This window comes from Nerophis lumbriciformis, linkage group LG30 (genome assembly GCF_033978685.3).
Source record: "Nerophis lumbriciformis linkage group LG30, RoL_Nlum_v2.1, whole genome shotgun sequence".
NCBI classification, from domain to species: domain Eukaryota; kingdom Metazoa; phylum Chordata; class Actinopteri; order Syngnathiformes; family Syngnathidae; genus Nerophis; species Nerophis lumbriciformis.
Window position 1 is genome coordinate 28,759,944 of NC_084577.2, and position 18,581 is coordinate 28,778,524.

The 18,581-nt window shown below is 38.1% G+C and overlaps 1 protein-coding gene across 1 annotated transcript in view; it reads right to left on the reverse strand.

Moving 5' to 3' along the window:
* The window catches only part of dync2h1 (dynein cytoplasmic 2 heavy chain 1), a 437,107-nt gene that overhangs the window by 401,563 nt on the left and 16,963 nt on the right, over window positions 1-18,581 (reverse strand). Inside the window, exons 4-5 of the mRNA XM_061925863.1 lie at window positions 12,405-12,523; window positions 5,215-5,359 (exon numbers count right to left, since the gene is read on the reverse strand). Of these exons, the coding sequence (XP_061781847.1) occupies window positions 5,215-5,359; window positions 12,405-12,523 (264 nt within the window). The remainder of the gene's footprint in view (window positions 1-5,214; window positions 5,360-12,404; window positions 12,524-18,581) is intronic.

Sequence of the window (18,581 nt, forward strand, 5' to 3'; positions counted from 1 at the left end):
GATGAACTTGAGGTTTATCTGTTTTTTTTTTTTAATGTTTTCATGTTTAATGCATTTTTGGTCAAAACTTTTGTTTTTTTTATGGCAAAAACTAAAAATATGCAGTATTTTCCCCCCCAAAAAATTCAAAGTGAAATATTTGATAAGATAGGTCAATAATTCATAACAACATTGATTTCAATTAATTATTATTTTTTGAGCAAGTCAATAAAAATGTTATAATTTTTTATTTTATTTTTTATTCACTGCTTAAATCTCGAGATGAACTTGAGGTTTATCTGTTATTGTTTTTTAATGTTTTCATGTTTAATGCATTTTTGGTCAATTTTTTTTTTTTTTTTTTTATGGCAAAAACTAAAAATATGCAGTATTTTCCCCCCCTAAAAATTCAAAGTGAAATATTTGATAAGATAGGTCAATAATTCATAACAACATTGATTTCAATTAATTATTATTTTTTGAGCAAGTCAATAAAAATGTTGACATTTTTTATTTTATGTTTTATTCACTGCTTAAATCTCGAGATGAACTTGAGGTTTATCTGTTTTTTTTTTTTTATGTTTTCATGTTTAATGCATTTTTGGTCAAAACTTTGTTTTTTTATGGCAAAAACTAAAAATATGCAGTATTTTTCCCAAAAATAGTTTCAAAGTGACATATTTGATAAGATAGGTCAATAATTCATAACAACATTGATTTAAATTCATTATTATTTTTTGAGCAAGTCAATAAAAATGTTATGATTTTTTATTTTATTTTTTATTCACTGCTTAAATCCCGAGATGAACTTGAGGTTTATCTGTTATTGTTTTTTTAATGTTTTCATGTTTAATGCATTTTTGGTCAAAACTTTGTTTTTTTATGGCAAAAACTAAAAATATGCAGTATTTTTCCCAAAAATATTTTCAAAGTGAAATATTTGATAAGATAGGTCAATAATTCATGAGAACATGGATTTCAATTAATTATTATTTTTTGAGCAATGAAACTTTAAAAAAATAAATAATCTTTCTAAGATTTTAAACTCATCAAAGTGTTAAAAACAGGTTTCAACTTCAGATCTATCTGTCGATTATAAGTTTTTATTATTTTAGTTTTTGTTTTATGCTCTTTTTGTCAAAAAATTAAAAAAAAAAAAAGTAAATGGAAAACACACAAAATATGCAATAGTTTGCCCCAAAAAATCTAAGTGAAATATTTACTGTGAAATAATTGGAGCCTAAGATAGGTCAATAATTCATAACATTGATATTAATTCATTATTATTTTTTGAGCCATGCATTAAACTTATAAAAAAATAAATAATAATAATCCCTTTAAAATTCTCCGGGATCCAAAAGGGATCACTCATAAAAGTGTTAAAAACAGGTCTCAACTTCTATCTGTCAATTATAAGTTTTTAATATTTTACTTTTTGGTTTATACCCTTTTTGTCAAAAAAAAAAACAACAACAAAAAAAAAAAAAACCTTTTTCAAAGACAAGATATTTAATGTTCACACTGAGAAACATATTTTATTTTTGCAAATAACCATTAACATAGAATTTAATGGCAGCAACACATTGCAAAACAGTTGTCACGGGGGCATTTTTACCACTGTTTGTCAATTATAAGTTTTCAATATTTTAGTTTTTGTTTTATGCAAATTTGTGAAAAAAAAAAAAATATATTTTTTTATATGGAAAACACACAAAATATGCAATAGTTTGCCCCAAACAAATTTAAGTGAAATATTTGATAAAAGTAAATGGAGCCTTAAAAAGATCAATAATTAATAACATTGATTTTATCTAATTGTTATTTTTGAGCAATGAAACTTAAACAAATAAAATAAAATAATCCCTCTAAAATTTTCCGGGATCGAAAAAGGCCCCACTCATAAAAGTGTAAAAAAAAAAAAAAAGGTCTCAACTTTTATTTGTCAATTATAAGTTTTTAATATTTTAGTTTTTGTTTTATGCTAATTTGTGGAAGAAGAAAAAAATGTTTTTTATATGGAAAACACACGAAATATGCAATAGTTTTCCACAAAAAATGTAAGTGTAAAATTTGATGTAAAGTAAATGGAGCCTTAAAAAGATCAATAATTCATAACCACATTGATTTTATTTCATTGTTATTTTTTGAGCAATGAAACTTAAAAAGATAAAATAAAAGAATCCCTCTAAAATCCTCCAGGATCCAAAAGGGCCCCACTCATAAAAGTGTTAAAAAAAAAAAAAGGTTTCAAATTTTATTTGTCAATTATAAGTTTTCAATATTTTAGTTTTTGTTTTATGCAAATTTTTGAAAAAAAAACCCAAAAAAACAATATGTTTTATATGGAAAACACACGAAATATACAATAGTTTGCCCCAAAAAATTTAAGTGTAAAATTTGATGTAAAGTAAATGGAGCCTTAAAAAGATCCAAAATTAATAACAACTTTGATTTTATTTCATTATTATTTTTTGAGCAATGAAACTTAAAAAAATAAAATAAAATCATCCCTCTAAAATTCTCCGGGATCCAAAAGGGCCCCACTCATAAATATGTTAAAACAGGTTTCAACTTCCATCAATCAATTATAAGTTATTATTATTTTAGTTTTTGTTTTATGCCCTTTTTGTCAAAAAAATATTGATAAGATAGGTCAATAATTCATAACAACATTGATTTCAATTCATTACTATTTTTTGAGCAATGAAACTTTAAAAAAATAAATAAATAATCCTAAGATTTTAAACTCATAAAAGTGTTACAAACAGGTCTCAACTTCAGATAATTAGTTTTTATTATTTTAGTTTTTTTATATGGAAAACACACAAAATATGCAATAGTTTGCTCCAAAAAATCTAAATGTAATATTTAATGTGAAGTAATTGGAGCCTAAGATAGGTCAATAATGCGTTACAATCATTAATATTTTTTGAGCCGTGAAACTTAAAAAAAAAAAAATCCCTTTAAAATTCTCCGAGATCCAAAAGGGATCACTCATGAAAGTGTTTAAAACAGGTCTCAACTTCTGTCAATTATAAGTTTATAATATTTTAGTTGTTGTTTTATGCCCTTTTTGTCAAAAATATTTTCAAAGTGAAATATTTGATAAGATAGGTCAATAATTCCTAACAACATTGATTTCAATTCATTATTATTTTTTGAGCAATGAAACTTTAAAAAAAAAAAAAATCTTTCTAAGATTTTAAACTCATCAAAGTGTTAAAAACAGGTCTCAACTTCAGGTCTATCCGTCGATTATAAGTTTTTATTATTTTAGTTTTTGTTTTATGCTTTTTGTCAAAAAAAAAAGAAAAAAAAAAGTATATGGAAAACACACAAAATATGCAATAGTTTGCCCCAAAAAATCTAAATCTAATATTTGATGTAAACTTACAAAGATCAAAAATGAATAACAACCCTAATGGATTTAAATGAGAGTAGTTTAGAGAGGGTTTTTTATACAGGTAAAAGCCAGTAAATTAGAATATTTTGAAAAACGTGATTTATTTCAGTAATTGCATTCAAAAGGTGTAACTTGTACATTATATTTATTCATTGCACACAGACTGATGCATTCAAATGTTTATTTCATTTAATTTTGATGATTTGAAGTGGCAACAAATAAAAATCCAAAATTCCGTGTGTCACAAAATTAGAATATTACTTAAGGCTAATACAAAAAAGGGATTTTTAGAAATGTTGGCCAACTGAAAAGTATGAAAATGAAAAATATGAGCATGTACAATACTCAATACTTGGTCGGAGCTCCTTTTGCCTCAATTACTGCGTTAATGCGGCGTGGCATGGAGTCGATGAGTTTCTGGCACTGCTCAGGTGTTATGAGAGCCCAGGTTGCTCTGATAGTGGCCTTCAACTCTTCTGCGTTTTTGGGTCTGGCATTCTGCATCTTCCTTTTCACAATACCCCACAGATTTTCTATGGGGCTAAGGTCAGGGGAGTTGGCGGGCCAATTTAGAACAGAAATACCATGGTCCGTAAACCAGGCACGGGTAGATTTTGCGCTGTGTGCAGGCGCCAAGTCCTGTTGGAACTTGAAATCTCCATCTCCATAGAGCAGGTCAGCAGCAGGAAGCATGAAGTGCTCTAAAACTTGCTGGTAGACGGCTGCGTTGACCCTGGATCTCAGGAAACAGAGTGGACCGACACCAGCAGATGACATGGCACCCCAAACCATCACCCAACCATGCAAATTTTGCATTTCCTTTGGAAATCGAGGTCCCAGAGTCTGGAGGAAGACAGGAGAGGCACAGGATCCACGTTGCCTGAAGTCTAGTGTAAAGTTTCCACCATCAGTGATGGTTTGGGGTGCCATGTCATCTGCTGGTGTCGGTCCACTCTGTTTCCTGAGATCCAGGGTCAACGCAGCCGTCTACCAGCAAGTTTTAGAGCACTTCATGCTTCCTGCTGCTGACCTGCTCTATGGAGATGGAGATTTCAAGTTCCAACAGGACTTGGCGCCTGCACACAGCGCAAAATCTACCCGTGCCTGGTTTACGGACCATGGTATTTCTGTTCTAAATTGGCCCGCCAACTCCCCTGACCTTAGCCCCATAGAAAATCTGTGGGGTATTGTGAAAAGGAAGATGCAGAATGCCAGACCCAAAAACGCAGAAGAGTTGAAGGCCACTATCAGAGCAACCTGGGCTCTCATAACACCTGAGCAGTGCCAGAAACTCATCGACTCCATGCCACGCCGCATTAACGCAGTAATTGAGGCAAAAGGAGCTCCAACCAAGTATTGAGTATTGTACATGCTCATATTTTTCATTTTCATACTTTTCAGTTGGCCAACATTTCTAAAAATCCCTTTTTTGTATTAGCCTTAAGTAATATTCTAATTTTGTGACACACGGAATTTTGGATTTTCATTTGTTGCCACTTCAAATCATCAAAATTAAATGAAATAAACATTTGAATGCATCAGTCTGTGTGCAATGAATAAATATAATGTACAAGTTACACCTTTTGAATGCAATTACTGAAATAAATCACATTTTTCAAAATATTCTAATTTACTGGCTTTTACCTGTATAATGCCCACAGAACTCAATGAGCAGGTTGTGTTATGTGTGACCATGTTTGTTGAATTTTTGTGCTGCTTGATTTTTTTTTTTTTTTCTGCACCATGGTGTGTTGACTTTTTGTGTTGGTTTTATATGCATTGGATTGGGTCAAAAATAAAAATGCTGTGCTGTGTGCGCTTCGAAGACTCACCGATAACATCCATGAGTCGGACCATGCGCGTCTCTGGATACGGCTTGTAATCGAGCTGCCGCCAGACGCCATCGAGGGTGTCCCGGCTCTGCTCCACCAGATCCAGAACATCAGACATGGACAGGCCGTCCAGACCGCAGTACTCCTAGCCAGAAGACAAAAGCACAGGTTTTCCACAGTGGGCGGGAGTTTTAACCACCGATTATTTCTGTTGGTATGCCGAAGAATCACGTAATTAAATATTCAAACTGTTGGAATAATTGTTTGTAAGTTATCACAAAAGAAACATTATATTACATTATGTTCCTGATGAGAAGATGAAGGCCGTCTTTCGAGGCCTAACAAGAGGAAGAAGGCTCGTAAAACTCCACTGTGATTTCAACACGGACAGATGGCAGGATCTGCTCAACTTCCAGAGGAACTCTCTTTGAAGTGTTAAACGAACTCTCTCTGAAGTATTTCACAAACTCTCTTCCAACTATTTGGTAACCGAGGTCACCGCTATTTACGACCCGCTGCCCTCTTGAAGTCGCTGTGGTCAGGAGACGGGAGGGGTTATCCATTTGTCCTCCAACACCTGCCCCAGCTGGATCCAGGGAAGAGCCCAAGCCCGAGAAATCCTCTTCTTGGACTTCAAAGCGACCGAAAACAATGACTGTTTTACCTACTTCCCATTCCTGCTGTGACATGTGTTGGTGCGTGAACATTGAACATCTGAATAAATAAGGAGACGAAAACCTTCTTCGTCAGAGCGTGGTGCAGGACTGTACAGAGAGTGCAGTGGCCATGTCTCTCCTCAATATTGAGTCTGTTTGATTCCTTGCCTTTTGTCTTGTTTAATAGATGTCCTCAGTGTTTCAACGTGACACAAACAGTGGTAAAAAAATTTAAATATACTTGCTAAATAAAACCTCTGCCTTGTTTTAGTTAATACTTGGGCTTACTACGCTACTGTATTTTAATGCTGGTCAAGTGTTTTCTGAGGTGCTACTTGGTGAAAACGGTTTGAGAACCACTGGTTTTACTTCAAACTTTGTGTTTTGTGTGCACACCTTCTCTATCAGATTAAACTGCTGTGTGATATATATCAGAGACTTTGAGGCATGTTGATATCATCCAATTCTTGTTTTTTTTTTTGCTGATATCAGATCAATACTTGATATCAATATCGGATCGGGACACCCCCGATAAATACTGACCTAGACTGCAACTGTGCAGCGATATTAAATCACTGCGAGCTTAAAGTTTTGTAATCAATCAGAAATATCAAGCAGCTAAAATGCACCAAACATGGATAAGTGTGGAGAGAGTTTTGCATTTTTCCCCATCATCCCTTGTAATGGATTTAAATTAAAGTGGTTTAGATTTTTTTATGCTGATTGGACATTTTTTATAATACCCACAAAGCTGGTTGTGTTATGTGTGACAATGTTTGTTGAATTTTTTTGTTTTTTTTTCCTGCACCATGACTAGGGAAGGTTGTTTGGATTGGGTCTGCTGTGCACATCCTCACATTGGTGTAGAATTAATGGCCGCTGATTTGACTTATTTTCATTGGCCACTAGATGGCGACAAATTAGCAGCTGACAGTAAAACCACCGGTTTTCTTGAAAGCGACACGTTTGTGTTTTTGTGTGCATACCTTCTCTATCAGATTAAACTGCTCCGTGAAATATAGCAGAGATTTTGAGGCATGTTGATATTATCCAATTCTTGTTTTTTTTGCTGATATCAGACCAATACTTGATATCAATATCGGATCGGGACACCCCTGATAAATACTGACCTAGACTGCAACCGTGCAGCGATATTAAATCACTGTTGGCTTAAAGTTTTGTAATCAATCAGAAATATCAAGCAGCTAAAATGCACCAAACATGGATAAGTGCGGAGAGAGTTTTGCATTTTTCCCCATCATCCCTTGTAATGGATTTAAATTAAAGTAGTTTTGATTTTTTTATGCTGATTGGACTTTTTTTATAATACCCACAAAGCTGGTTGTGTTATGTGTGACAATGTTGTTGAATTTTTGTGGGTTTTTTTTTCCTGCACCATGACTAGGGAAGGTTGTTTGGATTGGGTCTGCTGTGCACATCCTCACATTGGTGTAGAATTAATGGCCTGCTGATTTGACTTATTTTCATTGGCCACTAGATGGCGACAAATTAGCAGCTGACAGTAAAACCACCGGTTTTCTTGAAAGCGACACGTTAAGTGTTTTGTGTGCACACCTTCTCTATCAGATTAAACTGCTCCGTGAAATATAGCATAGATTTTGAGGCATGTTGATATTATCCAATTCTTGTTTTTTTTTTTGCTGATATCAGACCAATACTTGATATCAATATCGGATCGGGACACCCCTGATAAATACTGACCTAGACTGCAACCGTGCAGCGATATTAAATCACTGCGAGCTTAAAGTTTTGTAATCAATCAGAAATATCAAGCAGCTAAAATGCACCAAACATGGATAAGTGTGGAGAGAGTTTTGCATTTTTCCCCATCATCCCTTGTAATGGATTTAAATGAAAGTAGTTTTGATTTTTTTATGCTGATTGGACATTTTTTATAATACCCACAAAGCTGGTTGTGTTATGTGTGACAATATTTGTTGAATTTTTGTGCGGATCGAATGTTTTTTCCTGCACCATGACTAGGGAAGGTTGTTTGGATTGGGTCTGCTGTGCACATCCTCACATTGGTGTAGAATTAATGGCCGCTGATTTGACTTATTTTCATTGGCCACTAGATGGCGACAAATTAGCAGCTGACAGTAAAACCACCGGTTTTCTTGAAAGCGACACGTTAAGTGTTTTGTGTGCACACCTTCTCTATCAGATAAAACTGCTCCGTGAAATATAGCAGAGATTTTGAGGCATGTTGATATTATCCATCCATCCATCCATCCATCTTCCTCCGCTTATCCAAGGTCGGGTCGCGGGGGCAGCAGCCTAAGCAGGGAAGCCCAGACTTCCCTCTCCCCAGCCACTTCGTCCAGCTCCTCCCGGGGGATCCCGAGGCGTTCCCAGGCCAGCCGGGAGACATAGTCTTCCCAACGTGTCCTGGGTCTTCCTCGTGGCCTCCTACCGGTCGGACGTGCCCTAAACAACTCCCTAGGGAGGCGCTCGGGTGGCATCCTGACCAGATGCCCGAACCACCTCATCTGGCTCCTCTCGATGTGGAGGAGCAGCGGCTTTACTTTGAGCTCTCCCCGGATGACAGAGCTTCTCACCCTATCTCTAAGGGAGAGCCCCGCCACCCGGCGGAGGAAACTCATTTCGGCCGCTTGTACCCGTGATCTTGTCCTTTCGGTCATAACCCAAAGCTCATGACCATAGGTGAGGATGGGAACGTAGATCGACCGGTAAATTGAGAGCTTTGCCTTCCGGCTCAGCTCCTTCTTCACCACAACGGATCGATACAGCGTCCGCATTACTGAAGACGCCGCACCGATCCGCCTGTCGATCTCACGATCCACTCTTCCCTCACTCGTGAACAAGACTCCGAGGTACTTGAACTCCTCCACTTGGGGCAAGATCTCCTCCCCAACTCGGAGATGGCACTCCACCCTTTTCCGGGCGAGAACCATGGACTCGGACTTGGAGGTGCTGATTCTCAACCCAGTCGCTTCACACTCAGCTGCGAACCGATCCAGTGAGAGCTGAAGATCCTGGCTAGATGAAGCCATCAGGACCACATCATCTGCAAAAAGCAGAGACCTAATCCTGCAGCCACCAAACCGAATCCCCTCAACGCCTTGACTGCGCCTAGAAATTCTGTCCATAAAAGTTATGAACAGAATCGGTGACAAAGGGCAGCCTTGGCGGAGTCCAACCCTCACCGGAAACGTGTCCGACTTACTGCCGGCAATGCGAACCAAGCTCTGACACTGATCATACAGGGAGCGGACCGCCACAATCAGACAGTCCGAAACCCCATATTCTCTGAGCACTCCCCACAGGACTTCCCGAGGGACACGGTCGAATGCCTTCTCCAAGTCCACAAAGCACATGTAGACTGGTTGGGCAAACTCCCATGCACCCTCAAGGACCCTGCCGAGAGTATAGAGCTGGTCCACAGTTTCACGACCAGGACGAAAACCACACTGTTCCTCCTGAATCCGAGGTTCGACTATCTGGCGTAGCCTCCTCTCCAGTACACCTGAATAGACCTTACCGGGAAGGCTGAGGAGTGTGATCCCACGATAGTTAGAACACACCCTCCGGTTCCCCTTTTTAAAGAGAGGAACCACCACCCCGGTCTGCCAATCCAAAGGTACTGCCCCCGATGTCCACGCGATGCTGCAGAGTCTTGTCAACCAAGACAGCCCCACAGCATCCAGAGCCTTAAGGAACTCCGGGCGGATCTCATCCACCCCCGGGGCCTTGCCACCGAGGAGCTTTTTAACTACCTCAGCAACCTCAGCCCCAGAAATAGAAGAGCCCACCACAGACTCCCCAGGCACTGCTTCCTCATAGGAAGACGTGTTGGTGGGATTGAGGAGGTCTTCGAAGTATTCTCTCCAGCGATCCACAACTTCCGCAGTCGAGGTCAGCAGAACACCATCCTCACCATACACGGTGTTGGTAGTGCACTGCTTCCCCTTCCTGAGGCGGCGGATGGTGGTCCAGAATCGCTTCGAAGCCGTCCGGAAGTCGTTTTCCATGGCTTCCCCGAACTCCTCCCATGTCCGAGTTTTTGCCTCCGCGACCCCTGAAGCCGCACACCGCTTGGCCTGTCGGTACCTGTCCGCTGCCTCAGGAGTCCCATGAGCCAAAAGAACCCGATAGGACTCCTTCTTCAGCTTGACGGCATCCCTCACCGCCGGTGTCCACCAACGGGTTCTAGGATTACCGCCACGACAGGCACCAACTACCTTGCGGCCACAGCTCCAATCAGCCGCCTCGACAATAGAGGTGCGGAACATGGTCCACTCGGACTCAATGTCCAGCACCTCCCTGATATTATCCAATTCTTGTTTTTTTTGCTGATATCAGACCAATACTTGATATCAATATCGGATCGGGACACCCCTGATAAATACTGACCTAGACTGCAACCGTGCAGCGATATTAAATCACTGTTGGCTTAAAGTTTTGTAATCAATCAGAAATATCAAGCAGCTAAAATGCACCAAACATGGATAAGTGTGGAGAGAGTTTTGCATTTTTCCCCATCATCCCTTGTAATGGATTTAAATGAAAGTAGTTTTGATTTTTTTATGCTGATTGGACATTTTTTATAATACCCACAAAGCTGGTTGTGTTATGTGTGACAATGTTGTTGAATTTTTGTGGTTTTTTTTTCCTGCACCATGACTAGGGAAGGTTGTTTGGATTGGGTCTGCTGTGCACATCCTCACATTGGTGTAGAATTAATGGCCTGCTGATTTGACTTATTTTCATTGGCCACTAGATGGCGACAAATTAGCAGCTGACAGTAAAACCACCGGTTTTCTTGAAAGCGACACGTTTGTGTTTTGTGTGCACACCTTCTCTATCAGATTAAACTGCTGCGTGAAATATATCAGAGACTTTGAGGCATGTTGATATCATCCAATTCTTGTTTTTTTTGCTGATATCAGACGGGACACCCCTGATAAATACTGACCTAGACTGCAACCGTGCAGCGATATTAAATCACTGTTGGCTTAAAGTTTTGTAATCAATCAGAAATATCAAGCAGCTAAAATGCACCAAACATGGATAAGTGTGGAGAGAGTTTTGCATTTTTCCCCATCATCCCTTGTAATGGATTTAAATTAAAGTGGTTTAGATTTTTTTATGCTGATTGGACATGTTTTATAATACCCACAAAGCTGGTTGTGTTATGTGTGACAATGTTGTTGAATTTTTGTGGGTTTTTTTTTCCTGCACCATGACTAGGGAAGGTTGTTTGGATTGGGTCTGCTGTGCACATCCTCACATTGGTGTAGAATTAATGGCCGCTGATTTGACTTATTTTCATTGGCCACTAGATGGCGACAAATTAGCAGCTGACAGTAAAACAACCGGTTTTCTTGAAAGCGACACATTTTGTGTTTTGTGTGCACACCTTCTCTATCAGATTAAACTGCTCCGTGAAATATAGCACAGATTTTGAGGCATGTTGATATTATCCAATTCTTGGTTTTTTTGCTGATATCAGACGGGACACCCCTGATAAATACTGACCTAGACTGCAACCGTGCAGCGATATTAAATCACTGTTGGCTTAAAGTTTTGTAATCAATCAGAAATATCAAGCAGCTAAAATGCACCAAACATGGATAAGTGTGGAGAGAGTTTTGCATTTTTCCCCATCATCCCTTGTAATGGATTTAAATGAAAGTAGTTTTGATTTTTTATGCTGATTGGACATTTTTTATAATACCCACAAAGCTGGCTGTGTTATGTGTGACAATGTTTGTTGAATTTTTGTGGTTGTTTTTTTTCCTGCACCATGACTAGGGAAGGTTGTTTGGATTGGGTCTTGCTGTGCACATCCTCACATTGGTGTAGAATTAATGGCCTGCTGATTTGACTTATTTTCATTGGCCACTAGATGGCGACAAATTAGCAGCTGACAGTAAAACCACCGGTTTTCTTGAAAGCGACACGTTTGTGTTTTCTGTGCACACCTTCTCTATCAGATTAAACTGCTCCGTGAAATATAGCAGAGATTTTGAGGCATGTTGATATTATCCAATTCTTGTTTTTTTTTGCTGATACCAGACCAATACTTGATATCAATATCGGATCGGGACACCCCTGATAAATACTGACCTAGACTGCAACCGTGCAGCGATATTAAATCACTGCGAGCTTAAAGTTTTGTAACCAATCAGAAATATCAAGCAGCTAAACTGCACCAAACATGGATAAGTGTGGAGAGAGTTTTGCATTTTTCCACATCATCCCTTGTAATGGATTTAAATAAAAGTGGTTTAGATTTTTTTATGCTGATTGGACATTTTTTTATAATACCCACAAAGCTGGTTGTGTTATGTGTGACAATGTTTATTGAATTTTTGTGCGGATCGAATGTTTTTTCCTGAACCATGACTAGGGAAGGTTGTTTAGATGTGCACATCCTCACATTGGTGCAGAATGAATGGCCGCTGACTTGATTTATTTTCGTTGGCCACCAGATGGCGACAAATTGGCAGCTTGACAGTAAAACCACCGGTTTGTGTTTAGTGTGCATACCTTCTCTATCAGATTAAACTGCTCCGTGAAATATGAAGCCCTTTCTTTCAAATCGACCTTCTTGGCAGACTCGCAGATGTCCGCCCAGTATAGGAACTCGTCACTGGGGGTGAGAATACCTGCGTGAAGAGGTGAGACACAGTTTGCTTAAAGCACCGAAATATCCTAAGAATGATCAGACAACAATGTGGGAATAGTGCAGAGTTGATAATCACCCAAACGTAAAGTATCTTGATCTCACCCTGGCTTGTGATGTACCAAATACCAACCATGATATCAGCACTGTTTCCCCAATTCCCATACATGCACTTGGATGTAAGTTGGACCGCCATCCATTATTTCACTAATCGAGGAATTTATCGATTATTTTGTTCGAGTAATCCCGTAAAACACTCGCAAAGTGCGACCCAAAGATGTATTGCACCAATAAGTCTGGTCATTTTTACTAACTTTTTATTAAATGTCATTTGAAACTAAAAACACACGCAAAAAAGTCTAAAATGTAAAAAAAAAAAACCCGGAAACAAAAACAGATAAAAGGGGAAAAGAGAATGCTGGTATTTCACTAATGCACACTGTAAGCATGATATTGTTAGCACAGTGTTGTTAGCTTTTTGAGCTAATTTTGCTCATTTTTAAAAAAATTATATATTGTACTGGTTCTAAAGGTGAAAACTAACAAAATGACACCCCCATTTTTTCTAATAAATGCATATCATCAATATTGAAATTGCGCTTTTAAAATGTGTGCATTTTCTTTTTTCTTTTGAAAACTATGTCCAAGTATTTAAAGTTCTGGGAATTTCATTAGAAATTTCATTTATCCATTTTTTTAATTTGAGAGACACAGTAAATGTCAATAAATATGTTTGAGGGGACACATTTCAAAGGTAAAGATCAGGGCTATTTTTTCTTGCGCTTTAAACCCTAACTTACAACTGTGCTATTTTCGTATTGTCTCAGTTGCACAAATTCCTAAGTAAAGTAAATTTACGAAAACGTCAATTTTTTTAAATTGAGAGACACATTAAATGTCAATAAATATGTTTGAGGGGACACATTTCAAAGGTAATGATCAGGGAAACTACCGTAAATTCCGGACAATTGGCTATTTTTTCTTGCGCTTTAAACCCTGCGGTTTCTAAACCGGTGCGGCCGATTTAGACTTGTCTTTGTTGACAACCATAATGCAAATAGTTAAAAAAACACAGTCACTGAAAAGTCATTGTTTCTGTTATGGCGCCATCTTTTGGATGAGTTCGCTCACTGTAGGTGCTTCAGTGCTGCATTACAATTGTGGTTGGACTGAGCTTTGAACCGGAAAAAGCAATGCCGTCTTATAGCCGTCCATAGCGTCTCTACTCGTATGAATTCTCCATAGATCATTCCAAGCACACTTGTAAGTTTTACAATACAACTTTTTACTAAAGCGTCCCATATGTGATGTCTGTGGGAGTGTTTTCATGCATATTTGTACCTTCTATCGTAATGGTAGCCTTAGCTAATATGCTAACACGTTTACGAGTGTCTGTGTTAGTATTACTAACTTACAACTGCGTTATTTTCGTATTGTCTCAGTTGCACAAATTCCTAAGTAAAGTAAATTTACCAAAACGTCAATTTTTTTAAATTGAGAGACACATTAAATGTCAATAAATGTGTTTGAGGGGACACATTTCAAAGGTAATGATCGGGGAAACTACCGTAAATTCCGGACAATTGGCTATTTTTTCTTGCGCTTTAAACCCTGCGGTTTCTAAACCGGTGCGGCCGATTTAGACTTGTCTTCGTTGACAACCATAATGCAAATAGTTAAAAAAACACAGTCACTGAAAAGTCATTGTTTCTGTTATGGCGCCATCTTTTGGATGAGTTCGCTCACTGTAGGTGCTTCAGTGCTGCATTACTACCCTTGTGGTTGGACTGAGCTTTTGAACCGGAAAAAGCAATGCCGTCTTATAGCCGTCCATAGCGTCTCTACTCGTATGAATTCTCCATACATCATTCCAAGCACACTTGTAAGTTTTACAATACAACTAAAACAATTCTTACTTACTAAAGCGTCCCATGTGTGATGTCTGTGGGAGTGTTTTCATGTATATTTGTACCTGCTATCGTAATGGTAGCCTTAGCTAATATGCTAACACGTTTACGAGTGTCTGTGTTAGTATTACTAACTTACAACTGCGTTATTTTCGTATTGTCTCAGTTGCACAAATTCCTAAGTAAAGTAAATTTACCAAAACGTCAATTTTTTTAAATTGAGAGACACATTAAATGTCAATAAATATGTTTGAGGGGACACATTTCAAAGGTAATGATCGGGGAAACTACCGTAAATTCCGGACAATTGGCTATTTTTTCTTGCGCTTTAAACCCTGCGGTTTCTAAACCGGTGCGGCCGATATAGATTTGTCTTCGTTGACAACCATAATGCAAATAGTTAAAAAAAAACACAGTCACTGAAAAGTCATTGTTTCTGTTATGGCGCCATCTTTTGGATGAGTTCGCTCACTGTAGCTGCTTCAGTGCTGCATTACAATTGTGGTTGGACTGAGCTTTGAACCGTAAAAAGCAATGCCGTCTTATAGCCGTCCATAGCGTCTCTACTCGTATGAATTCTCCATACATCATTCCAAGCACACTTGTAAGTTTTACAATACAACTAAAACAATTCTTACTTACTAAAGCGTCCCATGTGTGATGTCTGTAGGAGTGTTTTCATGCATATTTGTACCTGCTATCGTAATGGTAGCCTTAGCTAATATGCTAACACGTTTACGAGTGTCTGTGTTAGTACTACTAACTTACAACTGTGTTGTTTTCGTATTGTCTCAGTTGCACAAATTCCTAAGTAAAGTAAATTTACCAAAACGTCAATTTTTTTAAATTGAGAGACACATTAAATGTCAATAAATATGTTTGAGGGGACACATTTCAAAGGTAATGATCGGGGAAACTACCGTAAATTCCGGACAATTGGCTATTTTTTCTTGCGCTTTAAACCCTGCGGTTTCTAAACCGGTGCGGCCGATTTAGATTTGTCTTCGTTGACAACCATAATGCAAATAGTTAAAAAAAAACACAGTCACTGAAAAGTCATTGTTTCTGTTATGGCGCCATCTTTTGGATGAGTTCGCTCACTGTAGCTACTTCAGTGCTGCATTACAATTGTGGTTGGACTGAGCTTTGAACCGGAAAAAGCAATGCCGTCTTATAGCCGTCCATAGCGTCTCTACTCGTATGAATTCTCCATACATCATTCCAAGCACACTTGTAAGTTTTACAATACAACTAAAACAATTCTTACTTACTAAAGCGTCCCATGTGTGATGTCTGTGGGAGTGTTTTCATGCATATTTGTACCTGCTATCGTAATGGTAGCCTTAGCTAATATGCTAACACGTTTACGAGTGTCTGTGTTAGTATTACTAACTTACAACTGTGCTATTTTCGTATTGTCTCAGTTGCACAAATTCCTAAGTAAAGTAAATTTACCAAAACGTCAATTTTTTAAAATTGAGAGACACATTAAATGTCAATAAATATGTTTGAGTGGACAAATTTCAAAGGTAATGATCAGGGAAACTGCCGTACATTCCGGACGATTGGCTTATTTTTTCTTGCGCTTTAAACTCTGCGGTTTCTAAACCGGTGCGGCCGATTTAGACTTGTCTTCGTTGACAACCATTATGCAAATAGTTTAAAAAACACAGTCACTGAAAAGTCATTGTTTCTGTTATGGCGCCATCTTTTGGGTGAGTTCGCTCACTGTAGGTGCTTCAGTGCTGCATTACCCTTGTGGTTGGACTGAACTTTGAACCGGAAAAAGCAATGCCGTCTTATAGCCGTCCATAGCGTCTCTACTCGTATGAATTCTCCATACATCATTCCAAGCACACTTGTAAGTTTTACAATACAACTAAAACAATTCTTACTTACTAAAGCGTCCCATGTGTGATGTCTGTGGGAGTGTTTTCATGCATATTTGTACCTGCTATCGTAATGGTAGCCTTGGCTAATATGCTAACACGTTTACGAGTGTCTGTGTTAGTATTACTAACTTACAACTGCGTTATTTTCGTATTGTCTCAGTTGCACAAATTCCTAAGTAAAGTAAATTTACCAAAACGTCAATTTTTTTAAATTGAGAGACACATTAAATGTCAATAAATATGTTTGAGGGGACACATTTCAAAGGTAATGATCAGGGAAACTACCGTAAATTCCGGACAATTGGCTATTTTTTCTTGCGCTTTAAACCCTGCGGTTTCTAAACCGGTGCGGCCGATTTAGACTTGTCTTCGTTGACAACCATAATGCAAATAGTTACAAAAACACAGTCACTGAAAAGTCATTGTTTCTGTTATGGCGCCATCTTTTGGATGAGTTCGCTCACTGTAGCTGCTTCAGTGCTGCATTACCCTTGTGGTTGGACTGAGCTTTGAACCGGACAAAGCAATGCCGTCTTATAGCCGTCCATAGCGTCTCTACTCGTATGAATTCTCCATACATCATTCCAAGCACACTTGTAAGTTTTACAATACAACTAAAACAATTCTTACTTACTAAAGCGTCCCATGTGTGATGTCTGTGGGAGTGTTTTCATGCATATTTGTACCTGCTATCGTAATGGTAGCCTTAGCTAATATGCTAACACGTATACGAGTGTCTGTGTTAGTATTACTAACTTACAACTGTGCTATTTTCGTATTGTCTCAGTTGCACAAATTCCTAAGTAAAGTAAATTTACCAAAACGTCAATTTTTTTAAATTGAGAGACACATTAAATGTCAATAAATATGTTTGAGGGGACACATTTCAAAGGTAATGATCGGGGAAACTACCGTAAATTCCGGACAATTGGCTATTTTTTCTTGCGCTTTAAACCCTGCGGTTTCTAAACCGGTGCGGCCGATTTAGATTTGCCTTCGTTGACAACCATAATGCAAATAGTTAAAAAAACACAGTCACTGAAAAGTCATTGTTTCTGTTATGGCGCCATCTTTTGGATGAGTTCGCTCACTGTAGCTGCTTCAGTGCTGCATTACAATTGTGGTTGGACTGAGCTTTGAACCGGAAAAAGCAATGCCGTCTTATAGCCGTCCATAGCGTCTCTACTCGTATGAATTCTCCATACATCATTCCAAGCACACTTGTAAGTTTTACAATACAACTAAAACAATTCTTACTTACTAAAGCGTCCCATGTGTGATGTCTGTGGGAGTGTTTTCATGCATATTTGTACCTGCTATCGTAATGGTAGCCTTAGCTAATATGCTAGCACGTTTACGAGTGTCTGTGTTAGTATTACTAACTTACAACTGCGTTATTTTCGTATTGTCTCAGTTGCACAAATTCCTAAGTAAAGTAAATTTACCAAAACGTCAATTTTTTTAAATTGAGAGACACATTAAATGTCAATAAATATGTTTGAGGGGACACATTTCAAAGGTAATGATCAGGGAAACTGCCGTAAATTCCGGACAATTGGCTATTTTTTCTTGCGCTTTAAACCCTGCGGTTTCTAAACCGGTGCGGCCGATTTAGACTTGTCTTCATTGACAACCATAATGCAAATAGTTAAAAAAAAACACAGTCACTGAAAAGTCATTGTTTCTGTTATGGCGCCATCTTTTGGATGAGTTCGCTCACTGTAGGTGCTTCAGTGCTGCATTACAATTGTGGTTGGACTGAGCTTTGAACCGGAAAAAGCTATGCCGTCTTATAGCCGTCCATAGCGTCTCTACTCGTATGAATTCTCCATACATCATTCCAAGCACACCTGTAAGTTTTACAATACACTTAAAACAATTCTTACTTACTAAAGCGTCCCATGTGTGATGTCTGTGGGAGTGTTTTCATGCATATTTGTACCTGCTATCGTAATGGTAGCCTTAGCTAATATGCTAACACGTTTACGAGTGTCTGTGTTAGCATTACTAACTTACAACTGCGCTATTTTCGTATTGTCTCAGTTGCACAAATTCCTAAGTAAAGTAAATTGACCAAAACGTCAATTTTTTTAAATTGAGAGACACATTAAATGTCAATAAATATGTTTGAGGGGACACATTTCAAAGGTAATGATCAGGGAAACTACCGTAAATTCCGGACAATTGGCTATTTTTTCTTGCGCTTTAAACCCTGCGGTTTCTAAACCGGTGCGGCCGATTT